General features: G+C 54.9%; 2 protein-coding genes and 1 pseudogene across 7 annotated transcripts; 1 reads left to right on the top strand and 2 right to left on the bottom strand.

The window, feature by feature from the left end:
• Window positions 1-713: 713 nt before the first annotated feature.
• On the bottom strand, window positions 714-5,565 carry TMEM134 (transmembrane protein 134). Of its 5 annotated transcripts, none has more exons than XR_013523535.1 (7): window positions 5,339-5,565; window positions 4,367-4,431; window positions 3,826-3,915; window positions 3,636-3,712; window positions 1,424-1,548; window positions 1,170-1,223; window positions 714-1,059 (listed from the first exon to the last, which is right to left on the bottom strand). XR_013523535.1 is itself a non-coding variant. In XM_009008565.5 (7 exons), the coding sequence occupies exons 1-7, from the start codon at window positions 5,510-5,512 to the stop codon at window positions 739-741; spliced, it is 792 nt and encodes a 263-aa protein (XP_009006813.1). In that variant the 5' UTR covers window positions 5,513-5,565; the 3' UTR covers window positions 714-738. The 5 variants fall into 5 exon arrangements, 4 of the variants coding, with proteins under 4 accessions (XP_009006813.1, XP_002755629.1, XP_009006814.1 ...); XM_009008565.5 differs by having other exon boundaries at window positions 714-1,025; window positions 1,424-1,468; XM_002755583.5 differs by having other exon boundaries at window positions 1,424-1,468.
• A 6,002-nt stretch (window positions 5,566-11,567) lies between these two features.
• Window positions 11,568-12,187, bottom strand: LOC144578190 (large ribosomal subunit protein uL15 pseudogene; annotated as a pseudogene).
• A 3,980-nt stretch (window positions 12,188-16,167) lies between these two features.
• On the top strand, window positions 16,168-25,060 carry AIP (AHR interacting HSP90 co-chaperone). 2 transcript variants are annotated; one of them, XM_002755586.7, is made up of 6 exons: window positions 16,168-16,300; window positions 20,148-20,327; window positions 22,059-22,247; window positions 23,608-23,784; window positions 24,323-24,464; window positions 24,745-25,060. In XM_002755586.7, the coding sequence occupies exons 1-6, from the start codon at window positions 16,202-16,204 to the stop codon at window positions 24,948-24,950; spliced, it is 993 nt and encodes a 330-aa protein (XP_002755632.1). In that variant the 5' UTR covers window positions 16,168-16,201; the 3' UTR covers window positions 24,951-25,060. The 2 variants fall into 2 exon arrangements, with proteins under 2 accessions (XP_002755632.1, XP_009006816.2); XM_009008568.5 differs by having other exon boundaries at window positions 24,323-24,456.
• Window positions 25,061-25,690: the final 630 nt, after the last annotated feature.

Here is a 25,690-nt window from a genome sequence, read left to right on the forward strand (position 1 = left end):
CAAAGTGCTAGGATTATAGGCTTGAGCCACTGCACCCAGTCATCCTGGTGTCTTTTAAAAACTTAATGACTGCTAGCTACTATGATCTCAGATTTCAGTCTTCTCAAAGGTTCTGTTTCTTGATTCCTAAGATTCTGAAATGCTCTGATTTTCCAAAATTCTGAGATGGTTTGTTTCCAACATTCTGCATTTCTAAATCTTTGATCACTAAGGGTGCCTGTCAGGCCTGGCTTCCCAGGCCTTCTGCCCCCAGGTTCTCCCAATCTCTGGGACTGGGAAGGAGGGCAGTGGGTGGAGGGGGGCTGAACCACTGCCTTGGCATGGCCCACATTCAGGGCTGGCTGTGGCAGCCCAGGGCCCCAGAGCCAGGCTGGAACTAGGATACCAGCCTCCAGGCCCCAGGCCTGCGTCATCTCGGAGTGCTCTCAGCCAGGGCCACCAGACAGAGTCGGGCTGGTTGAGTCGTCTAAGGGCTGGGGGCGGGGCAGGCTGTTCTAGCCTCCTCCAGGCGGGCAAGGCAGGAGTCCTCCGCCTTGCTCTACCTCTAACATGCCCCATGCCCTTGGGCAAGCCTCAGCATCAGGGCTGCCACGTGTTCGGTGGTACTCAAGCCCCTCAGCCTCAGGGTCAGTCCTTTTCTCAGCCTTCGTGGGAGGGGCTGTGGTCAGGCTGGTGGGCTGAGCCAGCGGAGGCAGGACAGGAGAGCAATTGCCTCCGGTGGAACTAATTACTCCTTTATTAGCACGAAATAACAGACCTAGCGGCCGCAGGGCCTGAGAATAAGTTAAGGCACAGAGCAGGCGGGGCGGCTTTCCCAGGGCCAGGCCTGCATGCCCCAAACTTCCTGAGCAAACTCCCCAGTGGCCAGGGTTTCGAGGGTCCTGGAGAGCCTCTTCCCTTGAGATGAGGGGAACGGAACAGGGCGCGGGTCCCAGGGGCGCCCCCGTGGACGGGAGGAGCCCACGCTGCGCCACAGTCACTTCTCGAAGTATGGCAGGTAGAAGAACTGGAAGCCCCGGTGGCCCCTGACCGCGCAGTAGATGAAGATCACGTGATAAACTGTGGGGCGGGGCCTGTGAGTGCCTGGGCCACGCCCCCTGTGTGGCCCCCCCGCCCCCTTACCCCGCCCCTTCCGCTCCGCCCCTCCCCGCCCCGGCGCCCTCTCGCACCTCCAGGTACCAACAACAGGAAGCCAGGCACGAAGAAGATGGCGCTGGAGACACCTGCGGGAGAGACCGGAGGCCGGTCAGGGCGAGGGGGCGCGGGGCTGCGAGGCCCTCCGGGCTGCCGCTGACTGCCCGGCCAAGCCTCACTCTCGGCTGAAAAGGGGCCGTGTCCTGCCGGGAGGTGGGAGGGCTTGCCATGGACCCGTGGACACAAGAAGGGGTGTCCACTGCCTGTGGAGGCGGGAGGGGGCGCTCACCTGGAGAGGGGGTCGCCTCCAGTCCCACGCCGACCAGGATCAGCACTGCACACAGATGGAGCCGCGGGGGTGGGGGCAGGAGCAGGGGTGAGGGCGGCGACTCCCACCCCCAGCCCGGCTCAGCCCTAAGGAATGATGCCCCCCACCACCTGAGCGGAAGGTCCCCAGGCAGAGACCCACCAAGGAAGCTCACCAAGCTCTCTTTACAGAGCAGGGCACTGAGCAGGCCCTGGGAAGTGTGTGAAAGGAGAGATTTTTATTTGCTCCTTGGGTTGGGCTTTGAGTCCTTCAACAAACATTTGTGGAGCACCTCCTGCGTGCCTGGTACGAGGAATTACGCCTTTAAGGGCTGATAAGGCCCCTGCCCTCATGGCCCGTCCTTAGCGGAGGAACCACTAAGAAGCTGAAAGCTACAGTCCAGGTGATTGGGATATGGGGGGTAAGAACAGGGGAGTGCAGGAGTCCTGGGTCCCCAGTTAGAAATAGGGGAACGGGGAGCTGGACTGTGCGCTGTACAGCAAGCGGGGGCAGTAAGCCTGGGGGCTAACATGGACTACTGTGTGCTTTGTGCATTGCCCAGACCACTTCAAAAAGGGTATGATGGGCTGGGTGCGGTGGCTCATGCCTGTAATCCCAGTGCTTCAGGGGGCCAAGGCAGGAAGATTGATTGAGGCCAGGAGTTTGAAGCCAGCCTGGGCAACATAGCAAGAGTCCCATCTATAAAAAGTTTTTAAAAAAATGAGCCCAGCCCAGGCATGGTGGCTCATGCCTATAATCCCAGCACTTTGGGAGGCCAAGCTGGGAGGATCACTTGAGTTCAGGAGTTCAAGACCAGCCTAGGCAACCTAGTGAGACCTTGTCTCTATTATTATTAAAAAAGAAAAAAAAAATTACCCAAGCATGGTGGTACATGCCTGTAGTCCCGGCTGCTAGGGAGGCTGAGCTGGGAGGATGGCTTGAGTCCAAGAGTTTGAGGCTGCCGTGATCATAACAGCACTCCAGCTTGGACAACAGAACAAGACCCTGTCTCAAAAAAAAAAAAAAAAAAAAAAAATAGCTGGGCATGGTAGCTCACGCCTGCAATCCCAACACTTTGGGAAGCCAAGGTGGGTCAATCACCTGAGGCCAACATGGTGAAACCCCATCTCTACTAAGAAAATACAAAAAATTAGCCAGGTGTGATGGCACGTGCCTGTAATCCCAGCTACTCTGGAGGCTGAGGCATGAGACTCACTTGAACCCAGGAGGCGGAGGTTGCAGTGAGCTTAGAGCTCGTCACTGCATTCCTGCCTGAGCAACAGAGCAAGATTCCTCAAAAAAAGAAAAAAAAAGGGTATAGGGTATGATGGGGATGATGTGGGCTGAAACTCACTCCCTGCACCCTAGAAAGGCCCCCTAAGGAGCTCTGGTGACCCCAGGCTTGCCTTGCTGGGTTTGAGAGAGGAAAAATGAAGAACTTGGCAGTGCCACCAGGGCCTGTGTACAGCGGCCCTGGGAAATGGCAGCCCCCTCCCTGTGCTGGGAGCCTGGCTGGCTGGGGAGCCTTGGCCTTCCTGGAGAAGGGGGAAGGTGAGCCAGGGCGGCAGCCACACTCGGTCCCTCCTTATGGATCACTCGTTACCTCAACCCTGCATCCTTTCTGGAGACTCTGCATCCTCAGCCCCAAAGCATGAGGCACCTTGGAGTCAGAGAACACCTGGTATGAGATCTGCCTGCTCTGGCAAGACCAGAAGTTCCCCCATCTGAGTAATGGTTAGGAGGTAGGAGAGGGGTGGGCTTGTCAGTGCTCAGATGCCCGACAAGGGGAAGTGCCAGGTGCCCTGTGGTTCTGCACTGGCCGGGCACTTGGCATTCCTGAGCCCCCACACCTGGCTTCTGGGCACCACCTCACTTGTAGGACTTCTGCAAGGTGAGAAAATAAAACTGCCCTCCGCCTGGCCCAAAGTGGACACACAATAAATGGTAGCTGCTACTCTTCTGTCCCCTAAAAATAAAGGAAAAGTCTTTGGAGTGATAAGCCCAGTTCCATTTTCAGCTATGTGTGATCTCCTGGCTGTGTGCCCAGGTGGCAAGGCCTCTGTCTCCTCACCTGTAAAATGGGGGTGTGGTGATGGCAGCCAGCTGCTGCCTCAGGATGCTGGGAGGCTGTGTCAAGGGGAGGGCAGAGCCTCCCACGGGTCCCCTCCAGACCCCAACCCTCAGGGCCACTCACCCAGCCCCAGCAGCAGGAGCAGGAAGGAGGCCAGCACCACTCGGCGGTTCTTCTGGATCAAAGGGTGTTGGGTCCAGCTGAGTGGCAGGAGAGCAGGGTGGGTGTGAAGGAGGTGGGCGGAGGGTGTGTGGGAGGCTTTGGGGGCAGAGCCAGGGCTGCCTGGCTGGGGGCTCCAGCGGGCAGGGCTCACCTGCAGCAGGTGTTGTAGGAGCGCTGGGTGCCGCTGCTGATGGTGCTGAAGGACCACTGGGAGCTTCGGATGGAAGTCCGGCCAGAATCCCTGCAGGACAGGTGCCCAGGGAGGGGCAGGGGGCAAGGACAGGTGCCCAGGGAGGGGCAGGGGGCAAGGACAGGTGTCCCTTTGGGACAGGAGTCCTATAAAGTGCAAGGCGTGGTACAGGGACTGGGGCTGGGCCCTGAGAGGCCCTGGTGGGTGAGGATGAATTCAGGGGCTGGGGGAGGTGAGGAATGAGCTTGGGATTTCTGTAGGACAGGTGACCTCTATGACGATGGGGGCCAGACCAGACGGGTTTCTGAAAGAGGTGAGTGTGGCTGGGCACTAGGGTAGAGTGGCCCTGCAGTGTAGGGGACCCGGCCAGGGGAGTGAGAGTTAGGCTAGGAATCAGTAGAAGAGAGTGAGTGAAGTCGGGTGGGCGACTGAGCCGGGTCCGAGGACAGGAGCCTGATGCACGAAGCTGGGGTACAGGGGCGGGTCCCCACCTGGCTCTAACCTGGTGCTGACTCCCCCATCCGGCTCCGGAGAGGCCTGGGCTCCGTCCTCATCATTCTCCAGGTTCTGTGGCAGAACACAGGGCTCAGGGGGGGTTGCTGGGCTGGGGCCCTTCCTCACTCTCCGGGGGAGAAAATAGGTCTACATAACCGTTTGCCTGGCAGCTGCTCACCAGGCCTTCTGCCCTCCCCGCAGAACGGGTTTGGTGATTCACAGAAACCGAAACTAGGTAGGAGGTGGGTGGATTCGGGGGCTTTGGGGAGCAGGAGCTGCACGGGTCCCAGGGAAAGAACTCCCAACTTTGGGAGTCAGGGTGGAAATCTCATTCAGTGGCCTAGGATGGGAGCTGGGGGATTGGGGTGCCAGGGAAGAGCAGGCCCAGGATTCTCAGGTTCAAGGCACAGGGATCTGGTCCCTGTGTGTCTCCAAGAAAAGGAGCCTAGGGTTCGTGGAGGTTTTCTGGGAAAATGCGGATTTCCGGTTTAGTGGGAGCCAAAGGGTGGGCAAGGACTGGTCATGTGAGAGGGGCTTCAGCTTTTGCGGGTGGTGCCGGGATTGGGGTGAGGGCTGTCTGAATAGAGAAAGGTGTGCGGGTTCCCCTCAGCTTAGCTGGCCTGGGGCACAGGGGATGCTCCTGCGTGTGGGCAAGGTCTGGTTCAGATACAGAGGAGGTCCCCCAGCACAGTGGGGGCCAAGAGCGAGTACTGGGTGGGGACTCCCGCTGGGTTCTCCAGCTGGAGCTGAGGGATGAGCTCCCGGGCCAGGGCTCCGGGCTCTTCCCGGCTGGCTGGGGCCGGGTATCGGTGCTGGGAGGGCCTGGGCAGGGCTCTGGATCAGGAGTCACGTCCGGGGGGCGGTCTCGCGCTCCAGCTGGGGACTCTAGGCAGATTCTACCCCAAGTTGAGGCCTTTGAGGCCCGGCCTGGGGTCCCGTCCGGCCGGGGGCAGCGGGTGAGGTGGGCCGGGCGGTTCACCTGGTAGCGCAGCCGGGACTGCTTGTCCTCGTCAGCCACTTCGAACCGGGCCCGGCGCTCGAAATGCAGTGGCCCAAAGCGCGCGACCCCGCTGGGCTCCGCCCCAGGGCCCGCATCCTCCAGGGACAGCTCGAAGGCGTCATCTATGCTGAATTGGGGCCGGGCGGCACTCATTGCCCCGGCCCGCTCAGGCGCCCTGCGCCACCGCCATCTGCGCCCGCACGCCCAGCGTCGCCACGGCCCCGCCCCCGCGAGCCCCGCCCGCGAAGGTCCTGGCTCCGCCCCACGCGCCGTCCCCGTCCTGGTCCCCGTCTGCCCTCAGCAGGCTAGAGCTGCCGAGCGCCGAGCGGGCGGATGGGTGGGGACTCTTCTAGACGGAGCTCGCTCGGCTCGTGACGCCGCTCAGCGGCCGCCGTGGCGAGCGACACATCGTCTCGCGCTCGGACACACTCCCCAGGCCTATAGGGGCTTCCACGCCTCAACCTCCAGGTCTCGTACAAGGCCTTTTGCACCCCTGTTCCTCGAGTGCCAGGAGACTCCTGAGAACTGTTTCCCCACCTATTCACCACAGCCCAGCACGGGAGGGGTGCTCGCCCCATTTTTGCAGATGTGGAAACTGAGGCTCGAAGAGGTTTTGTAGCTTACACTTCTCCAGTCCGATCCCCACGCAGCAGCCAAAGTGATCTTTTAAAACAAATCTTTTGGCCGGGCGCGGTGGCTCACGCCTGTAATCCCGGCACTTTGGGAGGCCAAGGCGGGTGGATCACAAGGTCAGGAGATCGAGACCATCCTGGTCAACATGGTGAAACCCCGTCTCTACTAAAAATACAAAAAATTAGCTGGGCATGGTGGTGCTCGCCTGTAGTCCCAGCTACTCGGGAGGCTGAGGCAGGAGAATTGCTTGAACCCGGGAGACGGAGGTTGCAGTGAGCCGAGATCGTGCCATTGCACTCCAGCCTGGGTAACAAGAGCGAAATTCCGTCTCAAAAAAAAAAAAAAAAAAGAAAGAAAGAAAAGAAAAAAATGCTGCTAAGTCTCTCTACTTAAAACCTTCCCTTGGTTTTCCATTGCACTTAGAATAAAATCTGAACTCTTGGCTGGGCGCAGTGGCTCACGCCTGTAATCATAGCCCTTTGGGAGGCCAAGGCGAGTAGATCACTTAAAGTCAGCAGTGCGAAACCAGCGTAGCTGACTTGGTGAAACCCCATCTCTACTAAAAATACAAAAGTTAGGATGGGCACAGTGGCTCACCCCTGTAATCCCAGCACTTTGGGTGGCCGAGGCGGGCGGATCACCTGAGATCAGGAGTTTGAGACCAGCCTGGCCAACTTGGTGAAACTCCGTCTCTACTAAAAATACAAAACTTAGCCGATCGTGGTGACTGATGGGCGCCTATAATCCCAGCTACTCAGGAGGCTGAGACAGGAGAATCGCCTGAACTCAGGAGGCAGAGGTTGCAGTGAGCCAAGATCACGTCACTGCACTCTCCAGCCTAGGTGACAGAGTGAGAGACTGTCTCAGAAAAAAAAAAAAAAAAAATTAGCTGGGTGTGGTGGCACATGCCTGAGGCAGGAGAATTGCTTGAACCCAGGAATAGGAGGTTGCAATGAGCTGAGATCATCCCACTACACTCCATTTCAGGCAACTGAGCAAGACTCCCTCAAAAAAAAGAAAAAAATCTGAACTCTTGACTAAGGTCCATAAAGCTCTGAAGGCTGTGGGAACTGCCTGCCCCTCCCAGGCTCATCAGGGTCCCCCGCTGCCCCTTTCCTCCCTGCTCAGCCACACTGGCTTTCTCGCATTCTTCCTCCACAGGCCAAGCTGCTTTCCGCCTTGTGGCCTTTGTACCTGCTGTCCCCTGGTGCCAGGAAAACACTTAGCCTTGGTTTTATCATAGCTGGCTCCCTTCATCCTGGGGATCTCTGCTCAAATGTCACTTCTTGGAAATGCCATCCTTGACTGCACAATCTAAAGTCAGTTTTGCATCACGCAGCACTTGAAATTACCTCATTTTGCACTGTTTTATTCACCACTGTATCTACTGTGCCCACAACAGTGTTTGGCCCTAAGTAGATGCTTAATAAATACTTGTGGCAGAAATGAATGAGGGGTTTGCCAAAGTCCCAACTACTTGCAAATGGCAGAACAGAGATTTGAACCCAGCTCCACCTACTTCACAGAGGTACTTCTACTCTTCCACCCCCACCACCCACCAAGGTACTTTTTTTTTTTTTTTGAGACAAAGTTGTGCTCTGTTGCCCAGGCTGGAGTGCAGTGGTGTGATCTCTACTCACTGCAACCTACACCTCTAGGGTTCAAGCAATTCTCCTGTCTCAGCCTCCCAAGGAGTGGGGATTACAGGCACAGGCCACCTCGTCAGGCTAATTTTTGTATTTTTAGTAGAGACGGGGTTTAACCATATTGGCCAGGATGGTCTCAAACTCCTGACCTCAGGTGATCCACCCACCTCCGCCTCCCAGAGTGCTGGGATTACAGTATGAGGCAGCACGTCCCGCTCCCACAATTCATTGTCCGAAGCTCTACTCCCCCGCTCCTCCCTCCCCCCCCCCCCACCGCCCCCGAGGTTTTTTGGTTCCAGTTAGGCCGAGTAGAAGGGAAAACTTTCTCTTTGAGGTCTTGGGCTCCCTCCTCCGGCATACTGACTGAACTAAGGAAAAGCTTTCTGGCCTCTCTTTGAATACGGCTCCTTTTCTTCAGATGTAAAAAAGGGTCAGGAGAAGCTGCTGACAGTCATCTCAGGAGGGCCGGTGAGTCCGGAGTATGGACTTAACCAGTGAGGTTAGGACCTGAGATTTCTCAGAGAAAGGTGGGTTTTGAGCCTTCCAGTAGTACATGATAGAAGTAGAAAAAGGGGCCAGGCGTGGTGGCTCACGCCTGTAATCTCAGCACTTTGGGAGGCTGAGGTAGGCGGATCACCTGAGGTCAGGAGTTCAAGATCAGCCTGGCCAACATGGTGAAACCTTGTCTTTTTTTTTTAAAGATGTGGTTTCACCATATTGGTCAGGCTGGTCTCAAACTCCTGACCTCAGGTGATCCGCCCGCCTCGGCCTCCCAAAGTGCTGAGATTACAGGCGTGAGCCACCGCGCCTGGCTGAGACCCCGTCTTTAAAAACAAACAAACAAACAAAAAAGTAGAAAAAGGGACATAGACCAAAAACGGGACAGCTTGCTCACTACCTGGCGGGGTGGTGTCCCCCTTAAGGGGAGGAGTGGGGCCAGTCGGGAGGCGATAGGCGGAGAGACCACAGGAGACCAGGAGGAGGAGAGGAGGGGAATCCCAGGGGAGCAGGAGGCTGAGGGTCAGAGCAAAGGAGAAGTCCGGCTCAGTCAAGGAGGGTTAGACCAGTCGTTGGGGTGTGAGGTGTGACAATCTAGGCGCCAACAACCTCTAAGGTGCCAGCAATTTCAGATTGGTGGATGTTTAGCACAGTTTTTCCCGTGACAACACATGATCTGTTTTTGACAGAAAAGACAGGACTGAGATGGCCAGCCCGAATGGCTAATGGGGGCTTTGACTTCATGAGACAGAAGTCTGCACTTAGGACCTTGACAAAGTTTTTTTACCCCATCGTCTGGGGCAATAAGCACATCGGGGCATATAAATTCAAACGCTAGAGACAGACAGGACAACAGACACGAGACATACAAATCCAGACGTCAGGAACAAAACAGGACAACTGACACTGAGGTAGATAAATGATGGTGGCAGTTTTAAGGACAAAGGACTGGGTCCTTAGATGCAAGCCTCTGAGGTCCCCACGCACTCACACATGCGTGCACACAGTCATTTAGAGGTTATCACAGTCTTTTACACTTTGTAAACAGTTGGAACCCTGACGAAATTTTTATCTTGTTTGTAAATGTTTCAAATCAGACAGAAACCAGGGACTCCGTCCTCCAGCGTCCTGGAGTGGCGACGGAGTTGAGGGGGTTTCCCTTAACAGGGTTGAGCTCCTCTAGATCAGGCAGAAGGACAGGACCAGGGACCCTGGACCCTGGAGTCCAGAAGCAGACAGCCAGAAGCCGACAGAACCAGGAACCCTAGACCCCCAGAATTTAAAGACAGAAAAACCAGAGCCAGGACACTTCCAGAGTCAAAAACCCAGAAACAGCACTCTTCCAGAGTCCAGAACCTGGAACCAGGACCAGGGGCTCTGGGGCACCCAGGGCCCAAGGTCACAGGAGTTACCATAGTTAATTCTGGCATCCTGGTAATCAGATGATCCCTGTAACTTCCACGACTAACCAGATCAGGGCTGACTTGATCTTACCTTCTCCACGGAGCAGAACCAGGGACTCTGAAGAATAATTTGGTGGAGGGCGCTGGGAGTTGATCCGTTCTCCTCTGGCAAGGGGTGGCCTACGGGGCCCTGGAACATCTCAGGGGGCACTGCCCCTATAGTCCGCCTCCCAACTCAGGGTGGCCCTGAACGAGCCCTGTCTGCACCCGGTGGCGAAATATTGCTCTGGGGCCTCCAAATGTAATAACTGAGCGAGTTAGAAGGAAGCGGGCCACACTCTGAGTTCCAAATTAAGAGTCCTTTTTATTAGCTGGTGACCGAGAGACGGCTAACACAAACACAAATTTCCCTTGGCCCCCGCCCCCCGGGAGGAAGGTGCTTGATTTCCCTTTATACCTTGATTTAGGTAGGGGAGGGGGAGCCTAGCTGAAGTGAAATTTTACAGAAGCAGAACAGGCAAGTTAGCTAGTAACCAGGGGGAGGAGGTTCCCAGGATTTTTGGTTGCTAAGGGTATTTCCACACAATCACCAAGGGGGGTTCAAAGAGAGTTATACACAATAGCAGGTGTGCCTGCCAAGCAGGATGCAGATTCATTGGTCATATGGTGGGATAAGCATAGAGTCAGCGTGACATAAGCACACAGTCAGTGTGGCCCAGTTATGCACCCAAAGGTAGGGAGGGGGGAAGCTAGGTTGGAGCTTACAGCTAAGATGGAGTCAGTGATGCTAGCACAGGGTAGGTTCTTACAGTGTCTAGCACCTTTATGATCCACCTCACCTGTACAGTGTGGCGCACTCAAACTGGCCTCAGCCCCGCCAGCACAGGCATCCCTGCCGTGAACATCTTCCTGCTGTCCTCTTATGGAGTGTAAGGGAACTCCTGTTGGAGTGGGATTTCCAGGTTATGGGGCACATGCACTCATGACTTCACACAGTACCACAGATGCTCTCCTGAGTGGCTGTGAGCTGTGAGAGTTGACACTCCACCTGGAGGCTTCTGGTTCGGTCTCAGCACATGGTACCATCCAATTTTTGTGTGTGTGTGTGTGACGGAGTCTCACTCTGTTGCCAGGCTGTAGTGCAGTGGTGCAATCTCAGCTCACTGCAACCTCCGCCTTCTGGGTTCAAGCAATTCTCCTGCCTCAGCTTCCTGAGTGTCTGGGATTCCAGATGCATGTCACTATGCCCTGCAAATTTTTATATTTTTAGTAGAGACGGGGTTTCACCATGTTGGCCAGGATGGTCTCCATCTCTTGACCTCATGATCTGCCTGCCTCAGCCTCCCAAAGTTTTGGGATTACAGGTGTGAGCTACAGTGCCCGGCCTGATACCATCCAACTTTTTAATGGCTTGCTGATCTGATGGATTTAAAGTGGTGCCTCTGGCTCCTCTGGGCTCTCTGCTGGCTGGAGAGTTTGAGCAGCTCTCTGTGCCCGTCAGACACTGGGATTCCTCATCTGTAAACTGCCTCTTCCTGACTTCTTTTTGCTATTGGGTTTCTAGCCTTTTTTCTGCTAATTTGCATATATGTACACATCTGATCATTAACCCCTTGCTGGTTTACAACCTGGCACATATTTCCTGTCTGTCTGTCTTTGTCTCCTTGTTTAATATGCTCTTTTTTTTTTTTTTTAAGACGGGGTTTCACTATGTTGGCCAGGATGGTGTCGATCTCCTGACCTCGTGATCCATCTGCCTCGGCCTCCCAAAGTGCTGGGATTACAAGCTTGAGCCACCGAGCCCGGCCAGCAGGCTCTTAGTTAAAGAGTAATTACTCCTTTTCAGACCAGGCACAGTGGCTCATGTCTGTAATCTCAGCACTTTGGGAAGCTGAGGCAGGAGGATCACTTGAGGCCAGGAGTTCAAGGTCAGCCTCAGCATAGCAAGGCTGATGCAGGGCAGGCGATCCCCAAAACTGGGGCTTAGCCCAAGAGAATGCTGGGCTTCACCTGAGAAAGAATTCAACGGTGAGCTGGTGGCATTAGCAACTTAAATTTGTTTTTTTAATTTTAAATTCGTTCTTTATTTTAAAGTAGTTAGCATTTAATGAACCTCCTTCCATGTGGCTTCAAGCCACCAGGACACAGGCCTCGCGGACACCCTTAATTTTCTCCTCGGCTCTTCTGCTGAAGAACTTGGTCTTCACCGTGACAGGCTGCTCTGGGAGATTTCCCTTTCCCACCGTAGCAGCCTGGTCGCACCACATCAGTGATGAGAGCAGCCCCAGTCTTGTTTTTAACAGCATTCACCTGTGTCTGTTCACAGTTTGTCAAGGCTGACAGTTGGGCAGAAGCTCTGGTTCCTCTTTAAGTGGTAATTCCTCATACCAACTTTCCCAAAGTAACCTGGGTGGCATTTGCCAACGTTGATCCTGTGGCGATGCATACCAGCAGCATTCCCGAGGCCTCCAGGGTGCTTCTGGGGCTTGCCAATGTGGCTGTGGCCCACGTGGCCCCTAAGTTTCCAGGTCTTCCTCAGTCTGGATGGCACGTTGGTGGCCATTTTATTTTTATCTTTTGAGATGGTGTTTTTCTCTGTTCACCCAGGCTGGAGTGCAGTGGCGTGATCTCAGCTCACTGCAACCTCTGCCACCACACCTGGCTAATTTTTGTATTTTTAGTGGAGATAGGGTTTCACCATATTGGCCAGGCTGGTCTCCTGAGCTTGTGATCTCCCCGCCTCAGCCTCCCGAAGTGCTAGGATTACAGGCGTGAGCCACCATGCCCGGCCTTATTTTTTACTTTTTAGAAAGCAACTTTGATTGAAGTGGCAGTGCAAGGGGGCAACACAGGTACCGCTCCCTGTGGAGCAGGGCTACCCCACAGGCAGTGTGCCCTGAGCAGCGGCTCAGAGGCAGGTCCGCAACCACATTTATACCCACTTTTAACTACATGCAAATTGAGGGGTCATTTACCCAGAAATTTCTAGGAAAAAAACTAGTAACTTTTGGGTCGTCTGGTCATTGACATGGAAAGGGGTGGTAACTTCTAGGTGTTGCCATGGCAACGGTAAACTGACATGCGCTGGTCTTATTCTAATTTTGTATTTTTTTTTTTTTTAGATGGAATCTCGCTCTGTCACCCAGGCTGGAGTGCAGTGGCGTGATCTCAGCTAACTGCATGCAACCTCCCCCTCCTGGGTTCAAGCAATTCTCTGTCTCACCCTCCCGAGTAGCTATAATTACAGGCACCTGCCACAATGTCCAGCTAATTTTTTTGGATTTTTAGTAGAGATGGGATTTTGCCATGTTGTCCAGGCTAGTCTTGAACTCCTGACCTCGTGATACACCCGCTTTGGCCTCCCAAAGTGCTGAGATTACAGGCGTGAGCAACCTTGCCTGGCCCAATTTTTGTATTTTTAATAGAGATAGTGTTTCACCATGTTGTCCAGGTTGGTCTCAAATTCCTGGCCTCAAGTGACCCACCTGCCTCAGCCTCCCAAAATGCTGGGATTACAGGTGCGAGCCACCATGCCCAGCATTCCTTGTTTTAGCTAGTCCTCAATCTGGTCTGGTGTCTGTGCCACAACTCCAGGGTTGAGTCCTACCACCTACCCCACTCCCCGCTGAGATTAGATACTCCTTCTTAATCTTAATGGGGCAGCAGAAAGGCAGAGATCCATCTTCTGTAACTTCTTCCTGTTGGGTTTATGGGCTGCCAAGTGCTGGAGCAGTAAAAATCTCCAGATACTTTATCTAAGGGTCCAAAAGACAGGATGCTTTCATTCTCCAGGTCAGTAGATGGATGGGTCTGAAGCCTTGTGCCAGCATCGTATTTACCTGAAACTGTTGTAAACTAGAAGGCACACACTTTACTAAGAGGCTAAACAACCAAAGGCCAAAGATTAGGAATAACAAGACAGCTATCCGAAGTCTCAGGAGAGGTAAAAACCAAGTGAGACTCGGGGAGGCACTTTTGGTAGTTGACCATATATAGTTGGGGTCCGTGCCCTGGTTATATATATGTAGCCAAGTAACTTGCTCATAGATCTTTTGACTGTTAACCTCAATGGTTTAGAGCTGGTAATATACATGCAGCAGGTTTGTTAATAACTTCACCTTGTTCAGTTAGTAAATAATCTAATGTGAATCTGTTATTGAGAACTATGTTTGCCAGTGAGTCTAGGAATTCTTGAATTCTCTTTAACGCCTGACCCATGTTGGTGACTAAGGATTCCAGGGTTTGAGTTAAGTTCTTTCGGTTGATTCGTGGTAAGCAAAGCCACCCTAGGGTGCCACTTGTCCTATTGCTGCCCTGATTCCTGCCCAAATTAACCCTATTGCTCACTCACTTCTGGTGATCTTGGGTCTTATGGGGTTACAGACTGTGACCTCTGGAGGGGCAAGGGTAGCTATTGTACATTCGCCTCTGTTCCAAGTTGTTTCTTTTGAGAGAAAGTCTCAAAAATATTAGCCAGGTGTGGTGCTGGATGCCTGTAGTCCCAGCTACTTGGGAGGCTGAGGCAGAGGCTGCAGTGAGCCGAGATTGCGCCACTGCACTCCAGCCTGGGTGACAGAGCAAGACTCCATCTCCATAAAACAAACAAATTGTTTTAATTTTTGTTAGTTTTTTTTTTTTTTTTAAGCAAAGTTTTGCTCTTTGTTGCCCAGGCTGGAGTGCAATGGCGCGATCTCGGCTCACCGCAACCTCCGCCTCCTGGGTTCAGGCAATTCTCCTGCCTCAGCCTCCTGAATAGCTGGGATTACAGGCACGCGCCACCGTGCCCAGCTAATTTTTTGTATTTTTAGTAGAGATGGGGTTTCACCATGTTGACCAGGATGGTCTCGATCTCTTGACCTCGTGATCCACCCGCCTCGGCCTCCCAAAGTGCTGGGATTACAGGCGTGAGCCACCGCGCCCGGCCGGGACTTCTAACACTTGCTGAACCGTTGATAGGGGGCTTCCTTGTCTTATTCCTGATCTTGAAGAAGTGGATACTGATGCCACCGTACTTAACTGTATATAGCTTTCATCAACCTGAGAAAATGCCTCTTTGTTGCTAACTCTCGTTTTTAATCATAGTTATATAAGTTCATAAAATGCTTTTTCTGCTTGTTTTGAGAGAACCACATGCATTTTCTCCTTTAGTTCACTGATGTGGTGAATTACGGTAATAGATGTTTATAATGTTGAACCATTTGACATTCTTGGAATAAACTCTACTTGATCATGCATTATTTTGAAAAAAAAACATTCTTAATTGTGGTAAAATACACATCAAATTTGCCATCTTAAGCATTTTGAAGGATATACTCAGTGGCCTTAAGTATAAGCACGCTGTTACGCAAGCAATTTCTAGAACATTTTCGTCTTTCAAAACGGAAACTCTACACTCATCAAAGAACAACTCTCTATTTCCGCCTCCCCCAGCCCTTGGCAACCACCATTCTGCTTCCTGTCTTTATGAATCTGACTACTCTAGGTACCTTGCATAAGAGGAATAATACAGTCTTTTTCTCTATGTGGCTGATATTTCACTTAAGAATATTGATTTTTTTTTTTTTTTTTTTTGAGATGGGGTCTCACTTCAGCACCCAGGCTGGAGTGTAGTGACAGAATCTCGGCTCACTACAACCTCCAGGAATCCTCCAGCCCTAGCCTTCTGGGTAGCTGGGACCACAGGCATGCACCACCACACCGCCTAATTTTTTGTATTTTTGGTAAAGGTGATATTTCTCCATGTTGTCCTGGCTGGTCTTGAACGTGTGAGCTCAGGGAGATCCACCCACCTTGGCCTCCCAAAGTGCTGGGATTAGAGGCATAAACCACCGCACCTGGCCCATGCAGATGCATTTTTACATGACATTAGTGAATTCAATTCGCCTAGTATTTTATTTAGAATGTTTCATATCGGCGAGGCATGGGGGCTCACGCCTGTAATCCCAGCACTTTGGGAGGCCAAGATGGGTGGATCTCCCGAGGTCAAGAGTTTGAGACCAGCCTGGCCAACAAGGCCAAACCCCGTCTCTACTAAAAATACAAAAATTAGCCGGGCGTGATGGTGCACACATGTAATCCCAGCTAACAGGGAGGCTGAGGCAGGAGAATTGCTTGAACCCACGGGGAGGAGGTTGCAATGAGCCAAAATCACGCCACTGCACTCCAGCCTGGGCGACAGAGTGACTCTGTCTCAAAAAAAAAAAAAAAAGCCGGAAGAAAATACACAAAAAGCACAACGCTTTGAGGGTGTGGCTTACGAGTGGAGTTATTTTGTAAATTTTCCTAACTCTGCAATGCTGTTATATTACATCCACAACTTCAAACGAAGTGCCACACGGCCGCAGTCCCAATCAATTCAAAGACACAATTGTTAGAGACATCCTCCTCCCGCCCATACAGCTGACCCCGGTCCAGCCTCCTTGACCGGCTCGGGTCCCGCCCCGAGACATTCCCAGGCCCAGTCCCCAGGCAGACGCGCGCGCTCAGCCGCAGCGCAGAGAACCAATCACCATCCGTTTCCACGCTCAGTCCTTTTTGGCTTCTGCCCTCAACCAAAATGGCGCTAGTCCGGATGCTGCCGAGGCTCTAGGAGTTGCCGAAGCAAGTCCGGAAGCCACCGAGTGAGTCCGGAAGTTGCCGAAAGGGAGCAGCGGGGAAGGAGGATGGCGGATATCATCGCAAGACTCCGGGAGGACGGGATCCAAAAACGTGTGATACAGGAAGGCCGAGGAGACCTCCCCGACTTTCAGGATGGGACCAAGGTTCGTGTCTCCCCCTCCCCTCGCCCCTCTGCGGCGTGGTGCGCATGCGAGGCGGGAGGAGGCCTTAGGCGAGAGGTTGCGCATGCCCAGAGGACACCTTCAGTGACCCTACAGCTCACATGCGGAGCTCGACGCTGATTGGTCTGAATTTAAGTAGGGGGTGAATTCGGGCCTCTCTGCTCCGCCCCCTGGCCCGGCGTTGCAGCAGCATTAGTAGAGGAGGCCATCAGTCATCACAAGCTTGGGGTTAGGGGTTGAGCTCAGTGCTTGGGTAGAAGACCCCACGACAGAGGAAAGCCCGGGAGAAGAGTGGTCCTGGGGCATCTGGGTTACAAGGTTCTTGATTCTTTGTAGATGGAAGGGCCTTCCAAAAACACTTAGACCAACTGCCACTATTTAGAATGGAAAACCGAGGCCCTGGGACATGCAAAGCCAGAGAACGGGTCCAGAGGTCAGGTCTTCCATTCAGGGACGCTTTGGCAGTCTTCCTACTGCGTTAGTGGCTTGTTAGGGACAGATGAGGGCTGGGAAGTAAGGAGCCTCCCACTTTCCTCCTTTTTACAACCAGGTCCGCAGATCCAGCCCCTCTGGTCCCTTCCCTAAGGGACCTCTAAGCTTCCCTGCTTCTCCTGCAGTTGACCCCTCCCGGAGTGCCTTTCCCAGTTACCATTTGTCTGCAGAGAAGGGACCTTCCCAGGGGCAGCCCCTGTGTCCAGCAGAGCAGTTAGGCAGGACATGCACATTGAGCAAATAAGCACATGCCCCCGGGCCAGCGCTGTGCTGAATCGGGCAGCTAAGCATCCTAGCCCAGTGCAGTGGAAGTGCCCTGAGAGCAGAGGGGAGCTGCATGGCTGGAGTGAGCCACTGTATGAAAAGAGATCTCTAAGAAGAGACAGGATGTGTGGCGTGGGTTCATGCCCCCAAGGACTGGGGGGTTGGTGGTGTTGGAAGAAGGGCCTGGCAAAGGTGATCCTGGATGGAACAGACACCAGGAGAGATGGGAACACATGGCACCCCAAGATCAGGAACAGGTGGTTAAATAACCAGGTGCCAGCACCGACAGAGGGCTCACTGTGTGAGCACTGTGCTCCTTGCTTCACAAGTCTATTTCTTTCCCACAGTGTGAGTTAGATACTGTTGTGGATTCCATTTTCCTGAGGTCAAAACTGAGTTGAGGGATGCAGCATGGTGTGGCAGTTAGAGCCTGGACTCCTTAAGCATATCCTGTCGAGGGTTCAGTCCTCAAACCTCTTTTCTCTGCACCCACCCGCAGTGTCCTCTCTAAAATCTCTCCCTGCCTGGATTACACTGAGATGCAGATGTCCAGTCATTACCTGTCTCTTAAACCTTACATACAGCTCCCGACTCACCATCTCCACTTGGGAAGTGGCAACTCACACTTAACCTGCTCCACCAGCGCCTTCTCCATGTCAGTTAGGGGAATCTACAGACTTCTCATTATTCAGGCCAAAAACTTGAGTGTCTCCACGTTCCTCCCAGCCTCTCATAGCCCACATCACATCCTCAGTCTCCAGCTGGAATCTGACTTCTCACCACTTCTGCCATTGCCGCTTGGGTCCAGGCTATCCTCACTTCCGGCCTGGGTTAGTGCAGCGACCTCTGACTCTCCTCCTGCCTCTCTTGTCCCTCTCTGGTTTGTTCTCATTCCAGCAGCAGAACACCTGTTAGATTCAGTTCCTTTTCTGCGTGGAGCCACTCAGTGGCTTCCATCTCAGAGTAGAAAACAGAGGCCTCACCATCGCCTGCAGGCCCTGTGAGGTCCACCCCTGCTGATCTGGGTGAGCCGCGCTGCTGACCCCACCTCCTCCTTCACTCTGCTCCGCCACACTGTCCTTGCTCCTCTTGAACGCACCATGGGTTTGAAACAAGAAAAGTTCCCTTGTCCCCCTCACAGGGCTTGTGATGGGGTGTGGCTTGCTTCTTGGGTGCTCTGCTGCTCAAACCTCTCAAAATGCATACAGAAGGGCAGGCTGTGGGGCTCCAACCCCATGGCAGTGCAGGGGTGAACGTTTACAGCTCCGTGTGTCCCAGGGAGCTCTCTTAGTTTGTCTATAGGTGGCTTGTGCTCACCAGCTTGATTAGACCCCCTTCCTTATCACAGGACAGAGGGCTTTCTGTAGCCTGGGGTTTCTTGCCTTGATGTACCGGAGAATCAGACCACACATGGGCTTGGAGAATGAGTGCAAGGTTGTTTTCTTTTTTTCCGAGACAGAGTTTCGCTCTTGTTGCCCAGGCTGGAGTGCAATGGTGCGATCTCAGCTCACTGCCGCCTCTGCCTCCCCGGTTCAAGTGATTCTCCTGCCTCAGTCTCCCAAGTAGCTGGGATTACAGGTGCCTGCCACCATGCCCGGCTAATTTTTTTTTCATGTTTTTAGTAGAGACAGGCTTTCACCATCTTGACCAAGGCTGGTTTCTAACTCCTGACCTTAAGTGATCTGCCTGCCTTGGCCTCCTAAAGTGCTGGGATTATAGGCATGAGCCATGCCGGGCTGATGCAAAGTTTTACTGAGTGGAAGTAGCTCTCAGCTGATATGAGAGCTGGAAGGGTGATGGTCTTCCCCTGGGGCTGTGGTGGCCCCAGCTCTCCTCTGACTGCCCTGGCCAAACTCTGCCTCATCCTGGCGGGCAATGGCCTGCGGGCGTACCGGTGCCTGTCGGTGTGTTCTTCTGGAGGCGGGCTTTCCTGACGTCCTCTCAGTGACCAGCTGCTCATGTCTTTTGCTGATGTGCTCCTCTAACATCTGGCCGGCTGTGTGTCTGCCCACTAGGATCTCAGGTTTTTTGTTTGTTTGTTTGTTTTTTGAGATGGAGTCTCACTCTGTGACCCAAGCTGGAGTGCAGTGGCTGGAACTCAGCTCACTACAACCTCCATCTCCCAGGTTCAAGGAATTCTCCTGCTTCAGCCTCCCGAGTAGCTGGGATTACAGGCATGCACCGCCACAACTGGCTAATATTTTGGATTTTTAGTAGAGTTGGGGTTTCACCATGTTGGCCAGGACGGTCTTGATCTCCTGACCTCATGATCTGCCCACCTCAGCCTCCCAGAGTGCTGGGATTATAGGCATAAGCCACTGTGCCTGACCAGGTCTCAGGTTTTTATAGGCACAGGATGGGGGCGTGGCAGGCCAGGGGGGTGTTGAGAAGTGTAACATTTGGGCGGGAAAGGTCTGTCCTCACCTAGTTCCCGGGGGTGGAGCCCTAGCCAGGGACCACGCCCTCCTCTTCCCAGCACTTCCCTATCACATTGCGCCACTGCAAGGCTTTTGGCACCTGCTGTTCTTTTGGCCTAGAAAGTTCCTATCCCAGGGTCCACTTGGCTTGCTCTCTTCCTTACTCCCTCACCCCGCTCTGTTTAATCCAGCCCCCCCCCCCTGCTTGCCCTGATGTTTCCCAAGCACATGGCTTCAGCTGCAATGACACACCGTTTTGTTTGACACCCATCTCCTCCCTCTGGAAGCTCCATGCGAGCTCCAGGGCGTCAGGGACGTGTTTGTGTTTTGCCAGCTGCCATGTTCTGGTGTCCAGCACCGAGCTTGGGCACGTAGTAGATGCTCAGTAATTATGTGTTGAGGAACGACTAGAGTCAGACCTCTTGGATTCTTGTTCCCACCCAGCCACCCACTGGTTGTGTGATTTGGGCCTCTTACTCCCCTCCTTGTGACTCTGTTTTGTCACCAGTGTGGGGCGATAAAGCCAGGTGTCACATCAGGTGGTGTCCCTGGGGAAGCCCCGTCCTTTGTGCCATCAGCGGGTCAGGGACTGGACTTGTCTTTGGGGGTCAGGGTGAGGGTTTGTGCCCTTGCCTGACCTCACATGTGGCCCACAGGCCACGTTCCACTACCGGACGCTGCACAGTGACGACGAGGGCACCGTGCTGGATGACAGCCGGGCGCGCGGCAAGCCCATGGAGCTCATCATTGGCAAGAAGTTCAAGCTGCCCGTGTGGGAGACCATCGTGTGCACCATGCGTGAGGGGGAGATTGCCCAGTTCCTCTGTGACATCAAGGTGTCGATCCTGCACCTGTCTGTGGTGGCTGTCCAGCCACGCCCCATTCCCTGTCCCCGGGGCTCCTCCTCCCTCCACCCTCCGCTAGACTGCCACCCACGCTTCCTTTTTGTTTCTGAGATGGAGTGTCGTCACTCTGTCACCCAGGCTGGAGTATAGTGGTGTGATCTTGGCTCACTGCAACCTCCCCCTCCTGGGTTCAACCAATTCTCCTGCCTCAGTCTCCCAAGTAGCTGGGATTACAGGCACCCGCCATGACGCTTGGCTAATTTTTGTATTTTTAGTAGAGACAGGGTCTCGCCATGTTGGCCAGGCTGTTCTTGAACGCCTGACCTCAGGTGATCCGCCCTCCTCGGCCTCCCAAAGTGCTGGGATGACAGGTGGGAGCCACCGCACCTGGCCCACCCACTCTTTCCAGACTACCATACCAGCCTGCTGATGGCATCCTGGCCTCCGTTCCGCCTTCCCCTGTTAGCCAGACAACGGCCAGGGGACTCGCCCATCCCTTGGTTTCAAACCTCTGTGGCTCCTGGTCACTGTCAGGACAGAGCACAGTGAGTCCTCACTTATGTTGCCCCAACGTTCTCGGAAACTGTGACTAAGAGGGAAAACATACATCAGGTTCTCAGCCACCGTCGTTTCTCTCAGCATAATTTTTTTAAAACATTGATGAGAAGAAAAACTGGTCTCGTTATGTATTGTTTCGCCTACAGCACAGTTTCCAAGACCTACTTAGGACGTTAAGTGAGGACTTAAACTGTATAAGCTGTAGCTGCTCACAAAGCTTTTTGGGGGCTGGCCCCTGCCATCTCCTCCTCTTCCTTAACCTCCCTGCTTTTTCTTTCCATTCCCCTTCTTAGCCAAGATCTTCCCTCTTCCTTCAAAGCTGATTCCTGGGTCACCACTTCTAGGAAGCCCTCCCTGACTGCCAGTGGTTGGCTCAACTCCTGCCTTTGGGTCCTCCAGCCCTCATGCTCTGCATGGCCAGAATCTGCTCTTCTGCCTTGTCCTAGGCTATTGCAGGGCAGGGATCTGGCCTGTTTACTTCTAGCTTTGGGATGCCCAGCATGGGCCAGCCCAGAGTCAAGACTTGGGAAATGCCTGCTAAATGGCAGCCCTCAGCCCGTGTCCAGACCGTAGGGCAGTGGGAAGAGTAGGGGAGCCCTAGGTGGGAGTAATCTGGTTCCCATCAGCCTAGCAGCTTTGCCAAGCAGGAGATTAGAGGCTAGGTCCCCTATGCCTGTCTCCCTGAGGGTTTTGAAGTGGCTGCCCTGGGCCTGGCTCTAAGGTAGGCCCTCAGTGGGGTGTGGGTGGGGCAGGAGGAGGAGCTTCTCCTGGGAACAGAATGTGGGGGCCCGAGTGCTTTGCATAGTCCAGCTTGTGGGCCTTGTCCTCAGGAGGGAGAGGAGGTGAGAATTCCACCCGGCCTGTAAGGACCGGAAAGACAGGTTGATGGGAGGTGTGTGTCTGTGGTGCGGGTGGGGGTTGGGGGTCGGTGCTGTTTGGTGGCCAGAGAATGTGGCAGAAGCTGGGGCTTCACCAAGAGAGGGCTGAGTGGCTGGAGGAGTCCTGAGGGAAAGCCTCCTGCGCGTAAATAGAGTGAGGGCCCATTTGTCCCTCTCTGGGCCTTGGTGTTCTCAGGTGGCGGTGGGGAAGGGGGCTGGGCCTTGTGGACCCGGTGACCATCCAGCCCACAATGACAGAGCCCCTGGCACCCTTGCCCTCCTGCAGCATGTGGTCCTGTACCCGCTGGTGGCCAAGAGTCTCCGCAACATCGCGGCAGGCAAGGACCCCCTGGAGGGTCAGCGGCACTGCTGCGGCGTCGCACAGATGCAAGAGCACAGCTCCCTGGGGCACGCCGACCTGGACGCCCTGCAGCAGAACCCCCAGCCCCTCATCTTCCACATGGAGATGCTGAAGGTGAGGGGCACTGAGCCTGGCCTCGACAGGCCCCCACTGCCCAGCCTCAGGGCGCTGGCCTGTCTGCCCAGGGGTGGTGGGATCCCTGGGTAGACTGCTGGAGGAGCAGACAGGGATGAGAAATCCTGTATGGGACCCTTGGCAACCCCCCAGTCTTCTTTCCTCCTCCTTCATGTCTCAGATATCATCTCCTCCAGGAAGCTGGCCCAGCCTATCTGACCTCCTGGTTCTCTGTCTTAGAGAGGCTTATTTTCTTCCCAGCTTCTGCCGCATCTTGAAGTCCCTGGGAATTTGAATATTTCCTTGTCCTGAAGTCCCTGGGAATTTGAATATTTCCTTGTCCTTTTAGGGAATCTGCCCATGGAGCATGACTTCTTTGAGGGCAGGGTTTTTCACTGTTTCGTTTACTGTTTTTTTTTTTTTTCCCCCGAGATGGAGTTTCGCTTGTTACCCAGGCTGGAGTGCAATGGCACAATCTCAGCTAACCGCAACATTTGCCTTCTGAGTTCAGGCAATTCTCCTGCCTCAGCCTCCTGAGCAGCTGGGATTACAGGCATGCGCCACCATGCCCAGCTAATTTTTTGTATTTTTAGTAGAGACGGGGTTTCACCATGTTGACCAGGATGATCTCGATCTCTTGGCCTCGTGATCCACCCGCCTCGGCCTCCCAAAGTGCTGGGATTATAGGCGTGAGCCACCGCACTGTTCTATTCTTAGCACTTGGCACAGTGCCGGGCACACAGGAGATGTGACATTGATATTTGTTGAATGCTTTTTTTTTCTTTTAATATTATTATTTTTAAAGATGGGGTTTCACCATGTTGGTCAGGCTGGTCTTGAACTCCCGACCTCAGGTGATCTGCCCGCCTTGGCCTCCAAAGTGCTTGGATTACAGTTGTGAGCCACTATGCCCGGCCAAATGCTTTTTTTTTTTAAAGATAGAGTTTGGCTCTTGTTGCCCCGAGCTGGAGTGCAGTGTCGCAATCTCAGCTCACTGCAACCTCCGCCTCCTGGGTTCAAGCGATTCTCCTGTCTCAGCCTCCCGGAAAGCTGGGATTACAGGCACGTGCCACCACGCCTGGCTAATTTTATATTTTTAGTAGAGACGGATTTTCTCCGTGTTGATCAGGTTGGTCTTGAACTCCCGGCCTCAGGTGATCAATCCACCTCGGCTTCCCAAAGTGATGGGGTTACAGGAGTGAGCCACTGCACCGGGCCTGAATGCTATTTGAGTAACAGGTGGCTGTGTTGCTGCTGTGTGATGATTGGGTGCCCAGCCAGCCCAGATGCTAGTCAGGTCTGCCGCTGAAGCAGCTGTGGCATTCCGGAGTCCTGCTGTAATATGCCCCATGTCCCGCAGGTGGAGAGCCCTGGCACATACCAGCAGGACCCATGGGCCATGACGGATGAAGAGAAGGCAAAGGCAGTGCCGCTTATCCACCAAGAGGGCAACCGGTTGTACCGCGAGGGGCACGTGAAGGAGGCCGCCGCCAAGTACTACGATGCCATTGCCTGCCTCAAGAACCTGCAGATGAAGGTGCTGCCTGCAGGCCAGGGGGAGGATGGAGGGGGTGCGGGGCCGGGGGAGGATGGAGGGGGTGCGGGGCCAGGGGAAGGATGGAGGGGGTGCGGGGCCAGGGGGAAGGATGGAGGGGGTGCGGGGCCAGGGGGAGGATGGAGGGGGTGCGGGGCCAGGGGGAGGATGGAGGGGGTGCGGGGCCAGGGGGAAGGATGGAGGGGGTGCGGGGCCAGGGGGAAGGATGGAGGGGGTGCGGGGCCAGGGGGAAGGATGGAGGGGGTGCGGGGCCAGGGGGAAGGATGGAGGGGGTGCGGGGCCAGGGGAAGGATGGAGGGGGTGCGGGGCCAGGGGGAAGGATGGAGGGGGTGCGGGGCCAGGGGGAGGATGGAGGGGGTGCGGGGCCGGGGGAGGATGGAGGGGGTGTGGGGCCGGGGGAGGATGGAGGGGGTGCGGGGCCGGGGGGAGGGTGGAGGGGGTGTGGGGCCGGGGGGAGGGTGGAGGGGGTGCGGGGCCAGGGGTCCAGGTCCACAGCTTCTCCCTGCTCCCATGTCCCCAGGAACAGCCTGGGTCCTCTGACTGGATCCGGCTGGATCAGCAGATCACGCCGCTGCTGCTCAACTACTGCCAGTGCAAGCTGGTGGCCCAGGAGTACTACGAGGTGCTGGACCACTGCTCCTCCATCCTCAACAAGTATGACGGTGAGCGCCAGGCCGCCGGGGCTGCGGGTGCTCAGAGAGTGGCCTTTCTCCTGTCACTGCTGGGGCTCAAGACCTAGCCTCTCACACCCCCCATTCTGAGCTCCCACAGGGGCCTGAGTCAATGCGCCTCCTCGGCGGGGCTGTGGGCCCCATTTGCCAATGAAGCATGAAAGGTGTATTGGGGGTGGCATCCCCAGGTCAGGGAGGGTTCTCTCCCCTGTGGGCCCATGGTGCCGGGTAGCTGGCTGGGACCCCCCTCATGCCCCTGCGTCCCTTGCAGACAATGTCAAGGCCTACTTCAAGCGGGGCAAGGCCCACGCGGCCGTGTGGAATGCCCGGGAGGCCCAGGCCGACTTTGCCAAAGTGCTGGAGCTGGACCCGGCCCTGGCACCCGTTGTGAGCCGAGAGCTGCAGGCTCTGGAGGCTCGGATCCGGCTTAAGGACGAAGAGGACAAGGCCCGCTTCCGGGGCATCTTCTCTCATTGACAGGAGTGCTTGGCCCTGCCTTACCTGCCAAGCCACAGCTGCCGCCGCCAGCCCTCCTGCCCCCGCTCCGTCATGCTTCTGTGTATATAAAATCCTTTATTTATCTCTCTCTCAGTCTGCCGAGCTGGTCCACTGGGAGAGCTGGGTCATCACCTGGCATTTTCTGGTACTTGGGTGGCTGTTGGGAGGCAGAGAATCAGGGTTCAAATCCTAGCCCCCCACCTGCCAGCTCTGGGGCTGCAGTGTCCCTGTGAGAGAAATTATGACGATGGGCTCTTTCACCAAGGTAGGGGGAAGTGTCTCTCGCTGGCCAGGGCTGGGGTGCCCCGGGAGCCTCCAATCTTAAGGGGAAGATGAAGTGGGTACAGGCCAGGGAGCTGGGTGCCTGAGGGAGGGAGTCTCCTGGTGCTGCCCTCCCCTTCCAGCCTTGGATCCCATGATCTCCTGGCCTTGATGTCTTGGGACAGGGTTTCCATGAGAAGACATACTGGGGCCAAGGTAAGCAGGGTCGGGCTGGGGTGGGCAGACTGTCCAGGAAGAGGAGAGGGTGAGACCTTTTGAGGGCCTGGGCGCATACTTCGTGACACCTTTTGAGGGCCTGGGCGCATGCTTCGTGACACCTTTTGAGGGCCAGGCCCCCATCCTGACCCTGACCGTGACCTGGATGGCCCTGGGCGCATGCTTCGTGACACCTTTTGAGGGCCAGGCCCCCATCCTGACCCTGACCGTGACTTGGATGG

This window comes from Callithrix jacchus, chromosome 10 (genome assembly GCF_049354715.1).
Source record: "Callithrix jacchus isolate 240 chromosome 10, calJac240_pri, whole genome shotgun sequence".
NCBI classification, from domain to species: domain Eukaryota; kingdom Metazoa; phylum Chordata; class Mammalia; order Primates; family Cebidae; genus Callithrix; species Callithrix jacchus.

Coding starts and splice junctions, on each gene's coding strand:
- TMEM134 (XM_009008565.5), bottom strand. CDS start 5,512: ATGAGTGCCGCCCGGCCCCAATTCAGCATAGATGACGCCTTCGAGCTG. Junction 3,916..4,366: donor GATGGGGGAGTCAGCACCAG/GTTAGAGCCAGG, acceptor CCTGTCCTGCAG/GGATTCTGGCCGGACTTCCA. Junction 1,026..1,169: donor CCTGTTGTTGGTACCTGGAG/GTGCGAGAGGGC, acceptor CTGCGCGGTCAG/GGGCCACCGGGGCTTCCAGT.
- AIP (XM_002755586.7), top strand. CDS start 16,202: ATGGCGGATATCATCGCAAGACTCCGGGAGGACGGGATCCAAAAACGT. Junction 16,301..20,147: donor ACTTTCAGGATGGGACCAAG/GTTCGTGTCTCC, acceptor TGTGGCCCACAG/GCCACGTTCCACTACCGGAC. Junction 20,328..22,058: donor AGTTCCTCTGTGACATCAAG/GTGTCGATCCTG, acceptor GCCCTCCTGCAG/CATGTGGTCCTGTACCCGCT.